The sequence below is a fragment of the Medicago sativa genome, chromosome 1 (genome assembly GCF_051527215.1).
Source record: "Medicago sativa cultivar Bolivia chromosome 1, Bolivia_mono, whole genome shotgun sequence".
NCBI lineage: Eukaryota > Viridiplantae > Streptophyta > Magnoliopsida > Fabales > Fabaceae > Medicago > Medicago sativa.
Window position 1 is genome coordinate 56,421,112 of NC_140749.1, and position 18,767 is coordinate 56,439,878.

General features: G+C 33.0%; 1 protein-coding gene, 1 long non-coding RNA gene and 1 pseudogene across 6 annotated transcripts; all 3 read left to right on the plus strand.

Annotated features, from left to right (window-relative positions):
- The first annotated feature begins 219 nt into the window (after window positions 1–219).
- Window positions 220–5,135, plus strand: LOC146955611 (uncharacterized). Of its 5 annotated transcripts, none has more exons than XR_015017069.1 (8): window positions 220–818; window positions 920–970; window positions 1,061–1,588; window positions 2,140–2,342; window positions 2,499–2,616; window positions 2,834–2,876; window positions 3,473–3,582; window positions 4,408–5,135. It is a non-coding gene; the product is annotated as an uncharacterized LOC146955611 (long non-coding RNA). The 5 variants fall into 5 exon arrangements; XR_015017081.1 differs by having other exon boundaries at window positions 3,506–3,582; XR_015017075.1 differs by lacking the exon at window positions 2,834–2,876.
- A 4,589-nt stretch (window positions 5,136–9,724) lies between these two features.
- Window positions 9,725–10,483, plus strand: LOC146955612 (NDR1/HIN1-like protein 10; annotated as a pseudogene).
- A 7,102-nt stretch (window positions 10,484–17,585) lies between these two features.
- LOC146955613 (NDR1/HIN1-like protein 3) lies at window positions 17,586–18,239 on the plus strand. The gene has a single exon (XM_085748864.1). The coding sequence runs from the start codon at window positions 17,586–17,588 to the stop codon at window positions 18,237–18,239; it is 654 nt and encodes a 217-aa protein (XP_085604990.1).
- Window positions 18,240–18,767: the final 528 nt, after the last annotated feature.

Consider the following 18,767-nt stretch of genomic DNA (forward strand, 5'->3'; position numbering starts at 1 on the left):
TCTCTTCTGTTTTCTGAAACAACTATTTCATATTTATCTTTTCTATTTTCCGAAACAACTATTTTATTTTTATCTCTTCTATTTTCCCCCCAATCTAACCCTAACCCTAATATTTTTCCTCCGCTTTTCTAAACCATTGGATGCTCATCATTTAAGCACCATTCAAAATCAACCGTTGATCATCTACACTTAATGCTGATCTCTTTCCAATGAATGAACGTGGCTTTTGAGTTCTCCTAGCATATTCAAAGTTTCTCTGCAATCTTTGACCTGTGCTGTAAATTCATCACTTTCCAATGCCACTGTACATCACATTCATTTACTCTCAGCTATTACCCAAAAATCAATACTGAATATCTACAATCTTCTCCACACAAATTCATCTATTCTCTTCTTCATCTCTCACAACAATCCAGTCTCTCTTACCGCTTCTATTTCCGACCATCGTTCTTAGAAGACTACCAACCGCTAATGTTCACGGCGGAGGAGAGAGAATACGAGAGTTGTCATCTGCAAGAATCATGAGATTGCGGCGCCATCTTCACCATCCTTCCACAAACTACCGCAACGGAAATTCTAAATCTCTAATCCTACCACCGCCACAAGTTACGATAACCGCACTTCGCTTCACGTTGCTTCTCTCCACCGCCGAATACATGTCACGAGATGCATAATCGAATTCGACGTCGATGTCAACACTCAAGATTGCTGGAAAAACATTGTAATTCTTATCTTCCTCTACGTTTTTCTCTTTCGGCGTGTTCGCACCGGCGACAACCATTGAAGGTTCATTTGCAGATGTAATCTTATTTTGGGATGTAAGTGTTAAGTGTTTGTTGGGGTTTGGTTTGTATGTCAATTTTGAGATTTTCGTACTTGATTTTACCAATCAAATTAAATTTTCTTTTTTCCCGTGAAGGTTTAGTGGCAATTAAGTACATGTTTCTGTTTACTTCCCTTTTAATTTAAGGTAATTTACTTCTTCACTGTCTTTTTTCTTAGATCAGAACTCCCTCATATATGTTTTCGCTAATCAAATTAATGTTTATGTTTTTTGCAGGTCATATTTGGTTCGCTCCCGACAAAAATAACTGAACACGGATGAGCTTTTTTAATGTGGTACTCATAGATGCGCATGTTTAGATTTGTATATCAACATTTTTCTTTTCACCTTATTCCTCTTTTACTACTTGAATTTTTTGACTGAGTTTGTCTTTCAAAACTGTTTTGAAATCCACTGTTGAAGAGAGAATATTTGGTAATTAATTCTTTGGTTATGTTAAGAACTAGATTATCAGCGAATCCACTGTTTTATGATTTTGTTGGTTTTGCCTATCTACTTTGAGCTAAATATTTTGCGACTCTCATTTTGACAACCACTACTGATATGCTTCAATGACAATGTATTGTCATATGTCTCAACGGTGATGACGAGTGGTTCTACAGTGATGAAGATATGAATTCCATGAGGATAGTGTGAAGATGATTAGAAGCTTTGAAGAGATATAGTTAAAGACTATTTACTTTGTTGAATACACCAATACAACTTTTAGAAACTGTCGGCGACAATTGGGTTTCCACCATTGAGGTAGTGCTGAGATCTGCTTCTCTAATGGTAGCTGAATTTAGAGCAATTGAATTGTTTACTTTTCTTTGATTTTTATTGTTTTTGCTGAATTTTATTTTATTTTCCTTTTCTGATCCTATCAATAGCATTTATCCTTAGATTGAGAAATTTTTTGGGTTGACTTTGTAAAAACAGTTTCGTTTTTTTGTGTATTTGAATCATTTTGTGTTTTAATGTTTTCAATGGTCTTATTTTCATTAGTAAGCTTTGTAATTAATTAGAGTTGATGCTTTAAAAGAGTTTAAGAGTAATCCATCATAAGTTACTTTGAGCAATTTCAGATCTTTTATAACAGTACAAGTATCTTATTGATTTGATATTTGGCTGTAATGGATTCATATGGGTTGGGTCCATTATAACAGCCGAAGACAACACTATAGTTGACCAATTGAACAAATTTAATTGACACATTGTATTTCCTAAGCAGTCATTCTGGTCAAAGTAACATTGAAGACAAGATATTTTTTAAGTTAATAATTTCCTGCACTTAAGCCTGTTTTGTATGTTTGCAGAGCTGAAATTCTTAGTTTGTGAGTTTTTCAACATCTATGCACCCTGAATGGCATTGTTTGGAAGAAGAATGTGTGTCAATTAATTCAGTTGAGGTTATTAAGGAATGAAATGAGTGCAATTTATTAAGTAATGAAATAAAGAAACACATGTCTACCATGGATTTGGTATGGATCAATTTGTAAAGTAAAGGGGATACAAGCAGGTGATGAGTTTAACTTTTCTTTCTGCAAAATATTTATATCAGTCTTTTTTATCAGATATTTAGGTATCAATTTGTTAATGATGATTATATTTTAGTTGTGATATTGTTGCTTTGTTTAAAATAGAAGGCATTGATTTGTTGCAATGTGATTTTCAGTGAATTGGGCATGGCTAAAAGGAGTCAATGAAAGATATAAGAATTGACTGCTCCATTGGCACTCATGATTTACGGAGCCAACTATGTATATATGTTGGAGAAGTAACTAGAGTTCGGGGTAAGATTTCCTTCTCATGATTTTTTTTGTTTAGAATATGTGTGTGCATTGAAAATTGATGCTTGAGTTAGTTCTGGTGCATACCCTACCTCATACTTACAGTTTATCATGTGTGCTTTCCTCTTTACTGTGTTTAAAAAGTTAAAATATGGTAGGTAAGTCGTAACAAACCTTTTGGCTATCTGACATGAGTGATCGATATGTTTACTCTATCCAGGCAGCTGATTGTTATATTGCTTTCAATTTGAAACATGGCCAAGGTAACAAGGTTCTACCTCAGATTTTATTTTGTTATGACTTCCAATGCGTTTATCTTATTGCCTTGATGTAGCACAACCAAAATCTGGATATAGTAAGAAAATAATTAGTGTGTTTCTTAAGAATTCCATTGCGACGTTATACTAATCTATGATGTTTACATTTTTAGCTATTTTCCTTTGTAACGATTCAACGACATTAAATCACGTTATCTCTAAAATAACAAAAAACAAGTTTATTTAGGGGTCTTTTTCTTCATATCATTTTTTTTTCATATCTTGATTAGTGACTGTGTGAGACAATGTTTTTTTGCTACTTAATTACTCACCATGTTTCATATGCCTTTCTGTTTCATTGTGTTGTTGCTGCTAAAAAATCAGGTTTATATTTTGTAGCTCTTTTTTATTTATTTCTATCTTCTGGTTTGGATGGCGATAGTAATTAGTTCATCCTCCCTGACTATTTTGGTCATCTTGATCGTTGGCTAGGCTTTAGAGCATGATGTTTTGTCCCTCATTCATTGTTTCTTGCTACAAGTTCCTGTTTTGCTCTTTTCTCTTTCTCTATGACAATTGTTCTTTAAATATGCACATTGAAGGATCAAGTATCTTAGGAGGGTTTCTGATTGTAGATCCCCTTTCTTGGTGATCTGACACTGACTTTAATAAAGGAAATCAGTTGGCTGCACATTTGGCCATCATTTGCTTGGTGAGTCCGACCATTGTTGCCTTTAATCATGTTTCTTCTGATTAATCTTCTTAGAGTCTTCCTCATCACAAATCAAATTTGATTTTTTCTTTGTTGAAAAGTATGCTTTCCTGGTGATATTTTTTCCTTTAAATTTCTTCAATCATGTTTGATTGAGTAACAATTATGGAGATTTAAGATAAACATGATAGTAGGATGATTGGTTTGATCATTGGAGTGGATCTCTTATCTTTTATAGATTCACATTCCAGTCAATAAAATAAAAAAAGCTTGAATTGGTCTCTTAAAATAGGTCCACAGAACCATTCAAGAATATGCTTCAATTCATCACTTAGCTAAAATGAAGCACTGGTTTTACCTTTAATTGCTTAACATGCTCATAAATTTTAAACATTTTGATTGCCTTATTTTATTTTCAGGCCATTTTGACAGGTTGTAAAAGTCTTATTTAGTATTGATGTAGATATATAGAACAAAGTCTACATTTATGCTTATGTTATGATTTTGGTAGTAATTTATTTTGATTTCCTTAGTTTGCTTCATTGATAGAGATGTTAGAAAATATAATATCTCATTTTGTATATGCACTGCACCAAGTTATGTGACTATAGGGAGTGGAATATAAGAGTAATTCTATGATCAACATAATGTAACAATTTCAAAGTTTTATTTTGTAAAAATTTATTTGTATTCTTACCCTAAAACAAATCTTAAAGTCTTATTTTCACTCATATTTATAGTTCATTTCAAAGTCCATCAGCCAGAAATCAGTGCTTCTAATACAATTATTATTACAAGTTGATTCTTAATTTTTTTCATATGTAGACGAGAATGCAAGTACCGTTGTGTTTGTTTTATGAGTGGAGTTGGTGCCTCGGGAGTGTCTTTTGAGGTAATGTTGCTGCTGTCCTATGGTGTTTCAGAGTGCTTCGGCTGTGGGGTGGTCCGAGTACCGTTTTTGGTGCTGCTGTCATGACGGAACAGCGGCTGTTGGTGTTGTTTTCTGTCTGTTGCGCAGCATGTCTGCTGTTGTTTTGGTCTGGACAGCTGCTGTCTGTGTTGGGAGCTTTCCTAGGGCAGTTTTGTGTTGGGAGAGGCATAGCTATGTGATTGAATTTTGGTGATTGTAATTAGATTTGAGAGTCATAGCTTTACTCATGGTTGAAAAACATAGCATGCAAACTGTCTCTGAGGTAAACTGTGCAGATCAATCGTTGTGAGGTGTAAATGAATATATCAAACTATCACGTGCAATGCGAGGCTGAAGGAAACATGCACCTGAGTTGTATATCAAACAGTTATAGGTGAGGTCTCGAAAAATATTATTCTTTACCAGATTTTGTTTCAAAATCTATTTCCCAAATCAAATTATTATTGCAGTGACTTAGGCCTATCAATGAAAGTAATTGTGGCAAAACTTGACTTGACTTTAAGTTATTTTATTAAGATGTATGTATTGTTAGTTCCTTATTAGTTAAAGACATTTGATGTACACATTTCGAAATGAATGTTAATATACGTGGAAATCAATGGATAATGGAGTAGTTTTCTTATGATAGGGTTTGTTTTTATTTATTTTTTGCAAAGTGGTAAATACACACCTCACGTCTACATATACATATAGGTCACTATTGAATTAATGGTTGAGTTTCTGATAATGATTAAAATATGGATGAAGAGCTGAAGATACTGATGAAGATGGTAAAGATACGTATGAGACGTCTAACGTAGTCTACGACGAAGTATTTCGAAATGTTTGATATGAATTGATCTATTATATGTTGTTTTAAGAAACTATAAAAAAAAATTGTGTCGTATGTAATTTTGCGCTGACAAAATTTCAAAGAACTTATAGTTTTCAACATTAAATTTAGTTATCATTCAATTATATATGAAATCGTTCTTCTTATAAGACCCGTGCAGCGCACAGGTCGGCGTTCTAGTTTTCTTAATAATCGTGCACAAACCTTAAACGACTATAATTTAGAGACGGTGGAAGTAAAAACTTACGTAAGTGTAATATGTCTCTCCGGTGTGAAACATTTTAAGTCATACCTACGCTAATTCTTACATGGTGTTTATTCTTTCCAACTTTCCACTAGAATTCTTTCGTGTTCCAACAACTTCTTATAAACGGATATACAGACTTAAAAATTATTAGAAAACACAAACCTGTAGATAAGACATTGTATTAAGAAGCATCGACACATATACGACAATAGGTTCTTAATAACTCCACGTACAACATTTATTAAGATTACAAATTTATTACGTTAATAATTACTTAATGCCATTGAAAACAAATATAACCCTCGTAAGATGTAGTCCGGCATATTACCGAATTTTTTGCATACCAAGTGCATGTATCACATATTTTAGAATCTTCACTTTGTATGTATACATCAAACCTGTGAAACTCACCGGTCCACTGAAAGGAACAGTAGAATTGTGTGTTGCCAAAAATTCTATCTCGAAATTTAAAACCATAAGTATCACCATGATGAAGAAGATGAACTCCAAGATCATCATCTTTAGATTTGCAATGAATAGTTAAATCCAGATTATTGTCCAAATTGTTAACAATATTCACATGGTGCGTTCCAAATCCAATAACATTGTGCATCAATAGCAATGCCAACACACATAAGAAGAGCAGTTTTTGAGTCAATAGAGACATCACACCTTCAATTAATCTTTTCTAGGAAGTGAATAACTTTTGGTTTATGAAGGCTACAATAATTGATAAAAGAGAAGTACCCATTTATAGGACAATTCTAGGAAAAAAATATACTCGGTTTAAAAAAAAAATTAACTATGTGATAATGCTTGATTGGTGAAAGTGTTGACTAAATTTATTAAACAATGTAAATTCAAACAGAGTTAAGGTTTTCTATAATTGATTAGTAATTTGAGAGAAAAAAACATTACTACTATTTATTTAGATTAATTTAATTGATTTGAAATAAATTGTAGTTTTGACTCAAGGTATTGAATAAGGTATTTATATTTAGTTGAAGAGTTATTAATTCTAGAAAAAAGTTTGACTTTTTTTTAAAGACCAATCATTATTTATTGGCATGCTTGGTTATGCATGTGATCCCTTGAAATTTAGGGTGCTCTTATTCTAATCTCTTAAAAAAAGATTATGTCCTTGAAGTTTTGAAAATAAATTTAATTTGGTCTCTTCTTGGCATTTCTTATTTAAAAATATACTGACATCTGTACGAGAATACTACTTAAAAAAAATTATACTATATATAAGGAAAATGGTCTATTTTGCCTCTTTTGAGTTGTCTTTTTCTCCTTCCCACATTACCCTCAACTTTCAATACAAATAACACATATATAACAAACAGATAAGTGTAAATTCAAATATTAAAACAAAATGTAACAAACAGTATATGTGCAATTTTCTTTCAAAAAAAAATATATGTGCAATTTTTTTACTTATCCTTTACAAAATATAATGGATGAGAGTGAATATAAATATTAAAAAAAAATGTAACAAATACAATATTATTTTTTTGTTACCACGCAAAATATATCGTGTATTAAACATGATATGAGTATATGTCCAGTTTTTTCCTTTATCCTTACAAAAAACTATAACAAAATAGATCAAGTATATGTCACTATAAATAGTGATACAATGAGAAAAAATATTTTCAAATGAACAATTAGAGAGTAAAATAGTGAATTTAATCATATTCATCCTCTCAAAGGTAAGTTCTCTTAATATATGTGAGATCAAATATTTATTCTTGAATCATTGATTATGGAATCAAGTTGCCAAAATAAATTTTTGTTTCTCTTTTCACTGATTAACATTATCACGATCACTGCGATCATAAAATCCTAAAGAACAAAAAATTATTTTATTTTCGAATTATTATGGAATCATTAATATTTGTTGTATTTAGTTTATTTTACACACAAAAAATGTGGTTCATACTATTTGGATCATTGAGATTTGTCTATTTTTTTGAAAGTTTGATGATTTCAATTTCATACGTGGACCTTTTCCCATATTTGTTGTTGTTCTACAATTTGATGATGAATAACCAACATATTTTACTATCGCCTAAAATAAATCTCACATAAAATTCATGCATTCTTCGGTTAAAATAATGTAGTTTATAGATTTATCGCAATCATAGAATTTTCCCTTTACATAACAAGTCATTTATAGATTTATGTTATCAGTTTACTAATTATTATTATTATAATAAAGGGTGTAGAGTTACCGCTTTCTCTTCCATCTCTTTAAACCAGAAACACTAAACAACATTACCTCCCACAAAAAAATCCAAATCCGCCGCCGACATGTCGTCTCAATGGTTGGTGGTATGACGAGGGTCTCCTTTCTCCGCACCAATGCTCCTTTTCCGACGTTGTCTCTCCATCTCCTTCCGGTTGCAGCTGATCACACTTTAACTCTTTTTCATCATTGTTCCTATGGTTTGTTGTCGTTATTGGGATGTGATGGTTGGGTCGGATTGGGTGGCATGTGGTTCTGTTGTCGGTCTATATGGCTAATAAGATTATAAGTTAGAGGGGGTGAATAGCTTTTTGAAAAAGTTTTTCCGAGTTTCGATAAAAAGTGATTTCAATTAAATTGACTATTGGAATTGCGCGTGAACAATCAAAACAATATACAATAAGATGACACTATTTGATAATAAGATTCAATGTAGATTTGTCACTCATCTTCATGTACTCTGTGCGAGGTATAGAAGCAACAAGGATTCCTCTGATCTTGTGATGTTTCTTGTACAACTTCTTATGAGTAGGAGGATGTTTCTTTCTACCAATAACAACTCCTTCTTCATCAAGGGCCAAGTCACCAACACCATCTTCAAGAATATCCCACAGTTCATCATCTAAACCCATGATGTGACTGTACATATTGGTTTTCCACCAGGAAAATTCTTCAGGATTTCTATTAAACCTTGGAGCTTTGCTGGAGTCAGATTTCTTATCCTCAGAGGTACCATAGTCATAATGAAAATCATTGTTATTCTGACCAGAGCTTGAGCTATCAGCAGATGCCATGTTTTTCTCAGATCTTTATCTATTACACTGTTAAGTGTTAAGGCAACAGACCAAAGCTCTAGATACCAATTGAAGGTGAGAAAAACATAAGAAGGGGTGTTGAATTGTGTTTTCTTTTTCTTCTCCTAAAACTGAAATCACTGTTCAGAACCTGATAGTGTTTAGCTTCTGAAGAAGTGTTCATAGTCTAGTTGCAGCGGATAAATAGAGAGAGAGATAGAGAGAGAGAGAGAGAGAGAGAGAGAGAGAGAGAGGGAGAGAGAGAGAGAGAGAAAGAAAGAAGAAAGACACAAAGCAATTTATAGTGGTTCCTTCCACAATCCAGAAGTAGTCCACTCCTCCTTGCACTTCCAAGGAGAGTTCACTAAGATCAATATCTGATTACAATTGCTCAAATACCACAGCAAGAGACTTCAAACTACTCAAGCACAACTGCAAGAGGTTTCCTAATGCTCAAGCACAACTGCAAGAGACTTCCTATGCTCAAGCAAAAAAGCAAGAGACTTCTATACTCCCAAATGGAATTACAACTATGTTTGGAAATGTTGAAGATCAAACCGCGAAGAGATGAAAGGGTTTCTACTATTAGATACAAAAGCTTGCTTCTGAAAAGATCCCCCGAAAAGAAAATTAAAAAAATTGCTTAGTCAACACAAAAAAAAAACATGAGATAGAACTCCGTAGCGATTATATATTCTTTCCATTGTCAAATCTCGTTTCGTTTTCTATCCCAATCCTGTTTCGTTTGTTTCATCTCACAATTGGTCTAAGTTTTGTTGAAAGAACGGCGAAGAAAGATGATGCAAGGAGAATCGAAGTAGACTTAAGTCACGTAGGTTGTATTCCAACGTACTTGATTTGAGTCACGTAGGGGATATTTTGATCAGTTTATATGGGAGTGAGTAATTTAAGACTGGAGAAGATCAATTTTGAATTTTCAACAGATTTTTCAACTGCCTTTATCGTTTTGCTACCATATATACCCCTCCTGTCTCACCACAAAAATACATTTCATCCACTTGCTTTAAGCTTCTCTAACAATTATCAACTTCTTTAAATCTTTCGTTCACTCATCAACGATATAAAAAAACTACAACTCTCATATTAAAAACTACTTCTCTAGTAAGTCTTAATTTTACTAGTCATGTTCTAACCTGTAAGGATTAGTTAGTTTCTTATTATATGGCAGAAATACAATTCTACAAGCTCATCAAAAGATGTTGTTGTTGTCTTATGAGCATTATTTGGAAGCTCCTTGTGACAATAATCATCCTCCTTGGTCTCATAATCATCGTTTTTTGGCTCATCGTCCTGCCCCGCGCATTCAATTTCAGTTTCGAACAAACCAAACTCACCCAATTCAACCACAACAACACCCTTCGTTACAAACTCGTACTCAACACGGAACATATCCCTAACAAAAAACTCAGCATCTACAATGAAGTAAAGGGACACATTTTCTACGAAGGATCAACGTTCACTTCAACGGACGCTATATCGTGGTAAATTCTTTTCGATGTTAAACAAAGAGCACGAACCGTATGAAGGGAGTTTTCTTTGGGCATATGGCGTTATGATTTTTGATAGCAATCCGGGGTCTGATTTTGAACGCAGTAAGAAAGATGGAGTTATTCGTGTTGATGTTAAGCTATATTTCAAATTTAGGATTAAATGTAGGCTTGCTGACATCATTGGTGGATATACTAAGGGTAACATTAAATGTGGACTTGAGGTTCCTTTTGGTTCTGATGGGACTAAGGTCATGAATGCATTTGAACCCACCATGTGTGATGTTAATTTTTTAGGGTCATTGTCTCATAAGTTCTAGCTCAACTGGCAAAATTGTCGAAATTGTTAGACTGAACGTTATGATCGGGGTTCGAACCCTGGTGCCTCCACTTTGTTGTGTGTGAATTTATGGTGGCTTTATCATCTCTTCTATCTACCTAAAAAAAAAAATTTGAGGGTCATCATTTAACGATGATAACTTATTTCTTGGATTTGTTCGATGAATTTTCATTTTTCTACGTTTGTCATTTTAATATTTTTATTTGACATTTCTGTTCGTGAGCATTTACTTCAGTTTGGTTACTTGGCGGGGTTACCGCGATCTACGTATTCATTCTTCAAAGTGATCTGGCACGCCTGCGTTTGGATAGTTTGGAAGGAAAGAAACAATAGGATCTTCAAAAGCAAAGCACTAGATTTGGTTCAATTAGTAGACAAAGTAAAGTTTGTATCTTTTTCTTGGCTTCGGGCGAATAGGCTAACTTCAGCTTTCAGTTATAATGACTGGTGGCGACACCCTTTAATTTGTATGGGTGTAAGGGAGTAGTCTTTTGTCTTACTTCTTTTTGTTGTGTTTTTTTTCGGAACAGATACATTTCTTGTATTTTTTGAGGAGTGATTCTTTCTGCACACCTTGTGCGAGATGAATTACTCCTAGTGATTAATCTATTTCATTTTGGCTTCTTCAAAAAAAAATATTTTTTATTTTACAAACTGCATGTTGTTCAATCTTTGCCATTGTGTTTTGTTTTAGACATGAACCGATGAATGTGTTTTATGTATTCAAATATTAAAGGGTAGATTTTTTTTTGTGGTGCCAAATATTAAATGGTAGATATTATACGCATCTTATGCATTGAAATATTTTTAGGTCAATATTGTATGTGCTTTAAGTTGTTCCGATCTCTCGGTTAAGACCCTAACTTTGATCGGATCCATGCATATTTTCTAGCTGCTACACAGTGATCGTGATATAGATGACCTGTGTTTCATTGGAATAATGACCCTGCAATAATGGGGCCATTCAAAGATCCAATGATTGCTTCTCATAATTTGCCCACAAATGTTCCTTGAAGACACTTGTTTAGGTAAAGGTTCAAAATGATCAAAACCCTAAACACATTTTTTTTGGTCTTAAACCCTAAACACATTCTACAAATACTAACTTGTGGCATCGGTCCAATACTAACTTGTGGCATCGGTCCAAATACGCATAAATTTTATCCCAAACATTGTGTGTCGAATGGGTAGACACAAATATAAAATTTATACCTAAATAAATATGATAAAAATAAAAAAATAATAAAAAATCTAGCCAATTACAAATACTCTTTTTTTTTGGTAGTGCAATTACAAATACTCTAAAACATAAATAAAAGACCGTATCAAAACTAGTATATCCAAATCAAACAAAATTTAACATCTAGAATTGAGAATTCTCAAAATATTCTTTCACTTTCAAACTCCAATTAACTCATTAGCCAAAATAGTAGAACCACGTATAACTCGGATTTAACTCATTTAGTTTATAAATTAATTTGTAATCTTAAGTTTAGTTTATTTAATTCATGAGTTAAATTCAAAGAGTTTATAAATTTAATTGTAATCTTAAGTTCAGTTTATTTAATTCATAAATCAAATTCAAAGAGTTGATTTTCAAATTAAATTTCAAATTATATTTAAAATAACTTGATTTATTGTCGAGAAATAATCGGTTAGACACAACACTAAATAATATATGTTAGGCGTATACACACGTAAAATTTAATTTTTTTTAAAGAAAATAATTAAAATGATATTAATTGATGTGACTATTTTATTTATCTTTTAATTTTTATTTCTTTATGTGTGCATGTTTAACTTTTATGCCTAAATGCTTGTACCTATGTAAGACTATCTCTTCATTGTGAGTCCTATTTAGAGATCCTCAACCCAAGTACTCGCTTCAAAGTTCAAAGTACACACCACAATTCTTGGAAGTCGATATCACATACAGCCTATGGAAAGACGCGTTACAAGACTCGTTTTCTAACCATACATCATAATAATGAAACTATACCCCTCATTGCTGTGGTCCCCCAAATTGGGTATTTGAATCAATCTAATCCCTCCATTTATAAATTAAAAAAAATTATAGAATAATTCCCTATTTATTAAACAATTGACCATGTTAGTCTACAACTTTAAAGTGAGTATGTGTGTCCTCGTAAGCTTAGTTCAGTTGGTATGAACAATGCATAATATATGCAAGGTCTGGGGTTCAAACCCCGGCTACCATAAAAATAAAATTGAGTATGTGTCATATTGGGTAATAAACAAATTTCTCATTTTTTTTAAAAATAATGGTATTTTATATAAAAAAAAAGGTTTTTAAGCCTCCTAATTAAATTTTTAGAGTAAAAGTTCTTATAAATTTCCTAATTTTTTTTTGTTTTTTAAAATGAATTCTTCATGCATGTGTTATTTTAAGTATTTATTTTTTAAAAATGTTGGTTGACTTGTTTGTAAGAGAAAAATATTGGTTGTCCTCGGGAGCTTAGCTCAATTGGTATGGACAATGCATAAAATATGCAAGGTTCGGGGTTCGAACCCCGACCACCACCAAAAAGAGAAAAATATTGGTTGACTTGAAATGATCAAAAAACTATTTTTCTACATTACCCCTTAATGATTTGGGGGTAATTTACTCATGTTCTATCTTGGTTTTCGGGTGTCAAACATTGATTACGTTTGAACCTTTCTAACCGGTGATATCTCATTTTTTCTTGGGAAGGGAAAAAATAAGCAAAACCCTTGAGAATCGAGGTCCGGGAGTTGTTTTCGCTACGGGAAGGTGTTAGGCACCCATAACGACTATAGTATCCTATAGGAACCGTCTTTACTTTCTACGCGCGCACTTTATTTTTAAATGCTATTTTGAAAGATGATATTAAGCCTAAGAGTTTTCTAAGTGAAGAATTGGAGGGAGAAGAATGTGTTTGGATTTTTATTTTATTTGAATTGAAGGAATTTTGTCCTTGCCTACGTACCCGTTTAAAGGATCAAATCCACCGTAGTTCTCTTCCAAAAAATGTTTTTGTTTTTGTTGGTTGATTTTAAGTTTGAAAATTGGAGTTTGAAGAATGGAGATTGAGAGGCCTTAAAGGCATAAGATTGTGAAATTGTGAGGTTTGATTAGTGATTTTGCAAAAGAAAGTCAAAGTATGATTAAAATTCATTAAAATTTGATTAAAAAAATAAAAGAGAATACAATGGGATTTTGGATCCCAAGGTTTATTAAGAAAATGGTTTGAGTGATATTGTTCATATTTTTGGAAAAGAGATTTTTCTAAGTGTAAAGCCTAAGCATTCATCTAAACATACAATCCTAAACATATATCTAAACATGCATATCCTAGCCATACATCTAAAGTGAGGTGTGTGAATGTGTCGGTGCTTGTGTCGGTGTACATTATTAGAGTCCATAGTCCATATTACATCATTGGCCTAGATACATTCTATGGTCTTGCAAGAATTAAAAATTGCATAAAAGTAAAGTACAAAAAATTCCTAAGTTTTTTACATACTAAGCCTTGGTAAAAAAAATTAAAGTGCAAGAAATTAAAGTGAAGGAGGAGATGAGATATGGAATGATTATGGTGTATGAAGCATGAAACCAAAAGGATTAGTAGCACATGATAACATCAAGAAATAAAAGCAAGGAAACATCACTATAACAAAAGTAAGAAAAATACTACATAACATGGCAAAAATAGTGCAAAATAGGCCTAAAGATTCATCAACAATGCAAGGCTTGAACAAGACTTATAATCCTCATATTTTAACAAGTTCCCAAAGAGTGCCAAATCAGTTTTCTCAAGGAGGATTAAAGGAGTGTAACATGTCAAGCATTTAGGACAAAAGTTAGGCCTATTTCACATTATTTATTCACACACAAAACTTGTAAAACAAGTAATAAAGCACGAAAATATTCACATGCAGTAGCATACACATTTAAACAGTAACTAAAACCTCATAAAATCATATGGTATAGGTCACAAACATTTATCAAGAAATTGGAGCTAGAATCAAGCAAATTTTCACAAATTTTTTAACACAAAACATCACAAAATAGCAAGAAAATCATCACATTATTACCTCCAAGTTTTAATATGCAAAAATTATCACAAAAATACTACAAAACTATCAAGAAATGTGTATGAAAATTTTTAGAATTTTTAAAGAATTTTTAGACACAAAAACATATAAAAACTTCACAATTTTTAACAAAAATAGTAAACAATTGACAAGAAAATACCACACATTTTTTAATCAAGATTTACCACATGATAACATCACAAAAATATCAAGAAAATGATCAAGAACACATAAGAATTTTTTAGGAATTTTTTAAAGGATTTTTGAACAAGCAGGGGTGCAATTAGCAAGAAATTAGTAAAACATGCAGAAAAGGGGGGGTGCGTACAGCAAAAACGTGCAGAAAGGCTTAGAGAGAGAACGGGACGGTCTTGGGGCGGGTCGACCCGGTTCATGGCCATATACATAGGCCTGAACCGGTTTTTATCCATTTTCCCCCAATCCTTCTCTCTCTAAGAGTTTCTAGAGTGTGAAGCTCTCTTCTCCACTCTTTCTTCTCCGATAAGTCCCTCTTCTCCGGCGCGGTGGCCGACCACCGCGAGGTGGCGGCAACACCGCGTCAAAAAAAATTTCCGCTCGGATTCGAATTTTTTTTATAGTTTCAAACATCCATTTTCATGCTTGTTACGGATCCGAGCTTAGTTTTTTGAAATGAGGTACCAATCGGAGTAGATCTAACTTTGAAGTTTGAGGAACAATTTGAACACAATTTGAAAAGAGGAAAAGAGAAGATGGTTACCTTGCGATTCCGGTCCGATTTGCTTCAACCGCCGCGTTTCTAGCCGTAATGCCCTTCCCTCACGCGGTTCCGGTATTTTTTCCGTGATTTTTCTTCTTCTGCGTGAACAGTGAATTCGCGTGAACAGTGACCTTGCGTGAACAGTGAATTCACGTGAACAGTGACCTTGCGTGAACAGTGAACGCGTGAACGATGAATGTTGTTCTTCCGCACCGACTTGGAATTTGTGAGGTTTGTGTTGGTTTTTGGGAAGTTATGGAGGTTGTTATGGTGAATGTGGTAGTTAGGGATGAAGATTGAAGGTGGTTAAAGGTGGTGGAGGAAGGTTGTTGTGGTTATTTAGGGTGGCCGGAAAAGTTTGTTGTGGAGGTTAGAGTGGTGGTTTGGTGATGAATGTTCAAGAACGTTCTTGAATATTCATGAGATTTTTGTGATTTTGATTTGTTTTGATGGAGAGAGAAAAAATGAAAGTGTTTGTGATGATGTGTAAAAAATGAGTAGTGTTTTGACTTTGACTGATGACTGGCTTTTATAGCTGATGACTGGGATAATTGGACCAATGGACTAATGACACGTGTCACTGGACTTGTAACAAACTCTTGTGGACAAATGAAAAATTGACATGTGGACTGGACTGCAAATTTGGACCAAAAGGACTAATCTGCAAAATAATAAAAGACAAGGACCAAAATGCAAAATGACACAAAAGGACTAAAATGCAAAAATTAATAAAATTGAATTTAAAAAATGTAATTTGAAATAAACGTAAAGTGAAACGATTAAAAATGACAAAACGGACTAAAACGAACCAACTACTTAAATGAGGTACTTTAAAGTAACCTCTCTGTCGAAATTTCGTGTGAAAAGACCAAAATGCCCCTGGGGACTAAAACGACTCAAAATGACTCAGATGCAATTTTAAGATGGATTTTTAACGGGAATTAAAGCAAGAGTTTATTCAAACCAATTTTGAAAGACTCAGAGACAATTTTTAGAATTTAAACAGAGTTTTAACACATGAAAAGACTAAAATGCCCCTAGGGGCTAAACTGACTCAAAATGACTTCAAATGCAGTCTTTGACATGGATTTTGACATAGAATTGAAATGAAGACTTATTCAAACCAACTGAAAAGACTCAAACAATTTTTAAAGGACTAAAATGAGCTTGGACACAGGAAATGACTAAAATACCCTTTTATATGAATTTTGCAAGTAATATTGAAATAAAATGCAGAGAAAGATGTAATTGATCAGAGACAGTTTAAATGACTTGAAATGCAAGAAAAGAGGAATGGAGCTAGTATTTTTAGGTCCAAAATTAGGGTATAACAACTCATATCAAAGAAAAATCTATTTTTATCATATTTTTTTCTTACAATGAACTACCATTTTCATCTCTAGAACGTCAAACTACTTCATCTACTTCATTCAACTTGTGATATTCATCTCATTCGTTCCATAATCAAATTCTACTTGTTATCAGGGGTACATTACCCTCAATTAATCAAGGGATAATGTAGTCTTCACCATGTTTGTTTTTTCTTACAATCAATTATCATTTTAATCTCAAGAACATCAAACTTTTTCATCTGCTTCATTAAACATGTAATCTTCATCTTCTTTAATCCAGAATCAAATCATACTTGATACAAGGGATAATTTACCCCAATTCATGAACGGATAACGTAAGTCTCACCCCAAAAAAACATTTCATCATTCAGTATCGTTTAACATTAAAGAAACCATCCTTCAGAAAAAGAAAAATAAAACATTAAAGAAACCATATCATTAGGAGACCAGTCATATTGAAAATTGATTATTGGAAGTTCTTGTTGTCGCCTAAATAAAAAGGAAGATTTTGTTTCTACTTATTTATTTATTTATTTATTTGAGGTGTGGTTTCGATAAAAGATTATTTATGAGGACCACAATCTGACTATATAATATTTTTTTTCTTCTTCTTTAAGCCAACTATCAACAGTTGATGTGTATAGATAAGGTATGGGATGGAATTAAATCTTCTAAAAGTATTCTTCAATGCAAATCATTTCGTGACAAACTAATCAAAACTATTTCATACTTGAGAAAGGTCAACTCAAGCTGCGGTTTGTTTTGACCGTACGTACCAAAATACTTTTGACCAGAAATACCAAATCAAACAAATTAGAAATACCAAACTCTATATATATCAGATTTTCAACATTCAAAAAAACCAAACAAGTACTCATAGATTGTTTTACTTCACCGCCACAAACAAAAGCCACATCAAAATATAGCAACCACAAATGGACCAAGAAAACCCCAACCCACCATTAGAACAACCCTCAAAACGTAGCACAAGATGTTGTTTCTGTCTCTCCCGTGTCTTATGGATACTTCTTTGCACAATAATCATCCTAGCTTCCCTCATCATCCTCGTTATATACATCGTAATCACACCACGTTCCTTCAAATTCCATGTCAACCAAGCCAAACTCACTCAATTCAACTTCACCGACAACAACTCTACCTTAAACTACAACCTAGTACTCAACTTCACTGCTCAAAACCCCAACAAAAAACTCGAAATCTACTATGATGTCGTTGAAGCCAACGCTTTCTATAAGGGACACAATTTCTCTACCACGGATATGAACAGGCCATTGCGCACACTTCAGGATACTAAAAGTGTGGATTACCGTATGAGTGCTGTTTTTATTGGTCAACATGTGATGATGCTTGATCGTGATGAGGTTGATGAGTTCCAAGAAGATTACAAAATTGGAATTTTTCGTATTGATATTAAGATTTATTTTAGTATAAGGTTTAGGCTTGGAGATTTTATATTTGGTGACACCAAAGCCCAAGCAAAATGTGGTCTAAAGGTTCCTCTTAGTTCTAATAATAGTGGGAAAATGGTTGATCCATTTGATCCCACCAAGTGTGAGGTTGATTTCTGATTGGCATGATAGGTACTACTACTATTTTTTTTTTTCTTTCTCTTTTATATAACTAGTACCATGTTATTGATTTCTAAGCCTGTATATCACATTAATTTCATTGGTTTAATTAATAATTTGTCTACATGTTCAAAAATCTAAGATTAATGTTGTTTAGTACTGATTTAAAGTCGTAATTACTGATTTATCCATCACACACCGTTTCTACATTATCCTTGTATGACAAGTGGTTTTCTTCTATCATCCAAATTCGTCGAATGCTGTCCTATCATTTAGCAATGCTCAAAATCTATCTCAGTTGAGCAGATACATAAACTATACTCCTACTCTCTCACACATATGACATTTTAATTCTTTTTAATTGATTGAAATTGATATTGATTACACCAAATTTATACGAGACTTACACAATTTGATAGGACATAAATAATATTCAACTGATAGAAAAGAATGTATTGAAATATGTGTGATATAAAATGTGTTCAAATCCATCCATAATATCTCTTTGTTTTTTAGTCAAATAATCTA

What these genes read in the sequence shown, in the direction of transcription:
- LOC146955613 (XM_085748864.1), top strand. Translation starts at nt 17,586, where the DNA reads ATGGACCAAGAAAACCCCAACCCACCATTAGAACAACCCTCAAAACGT.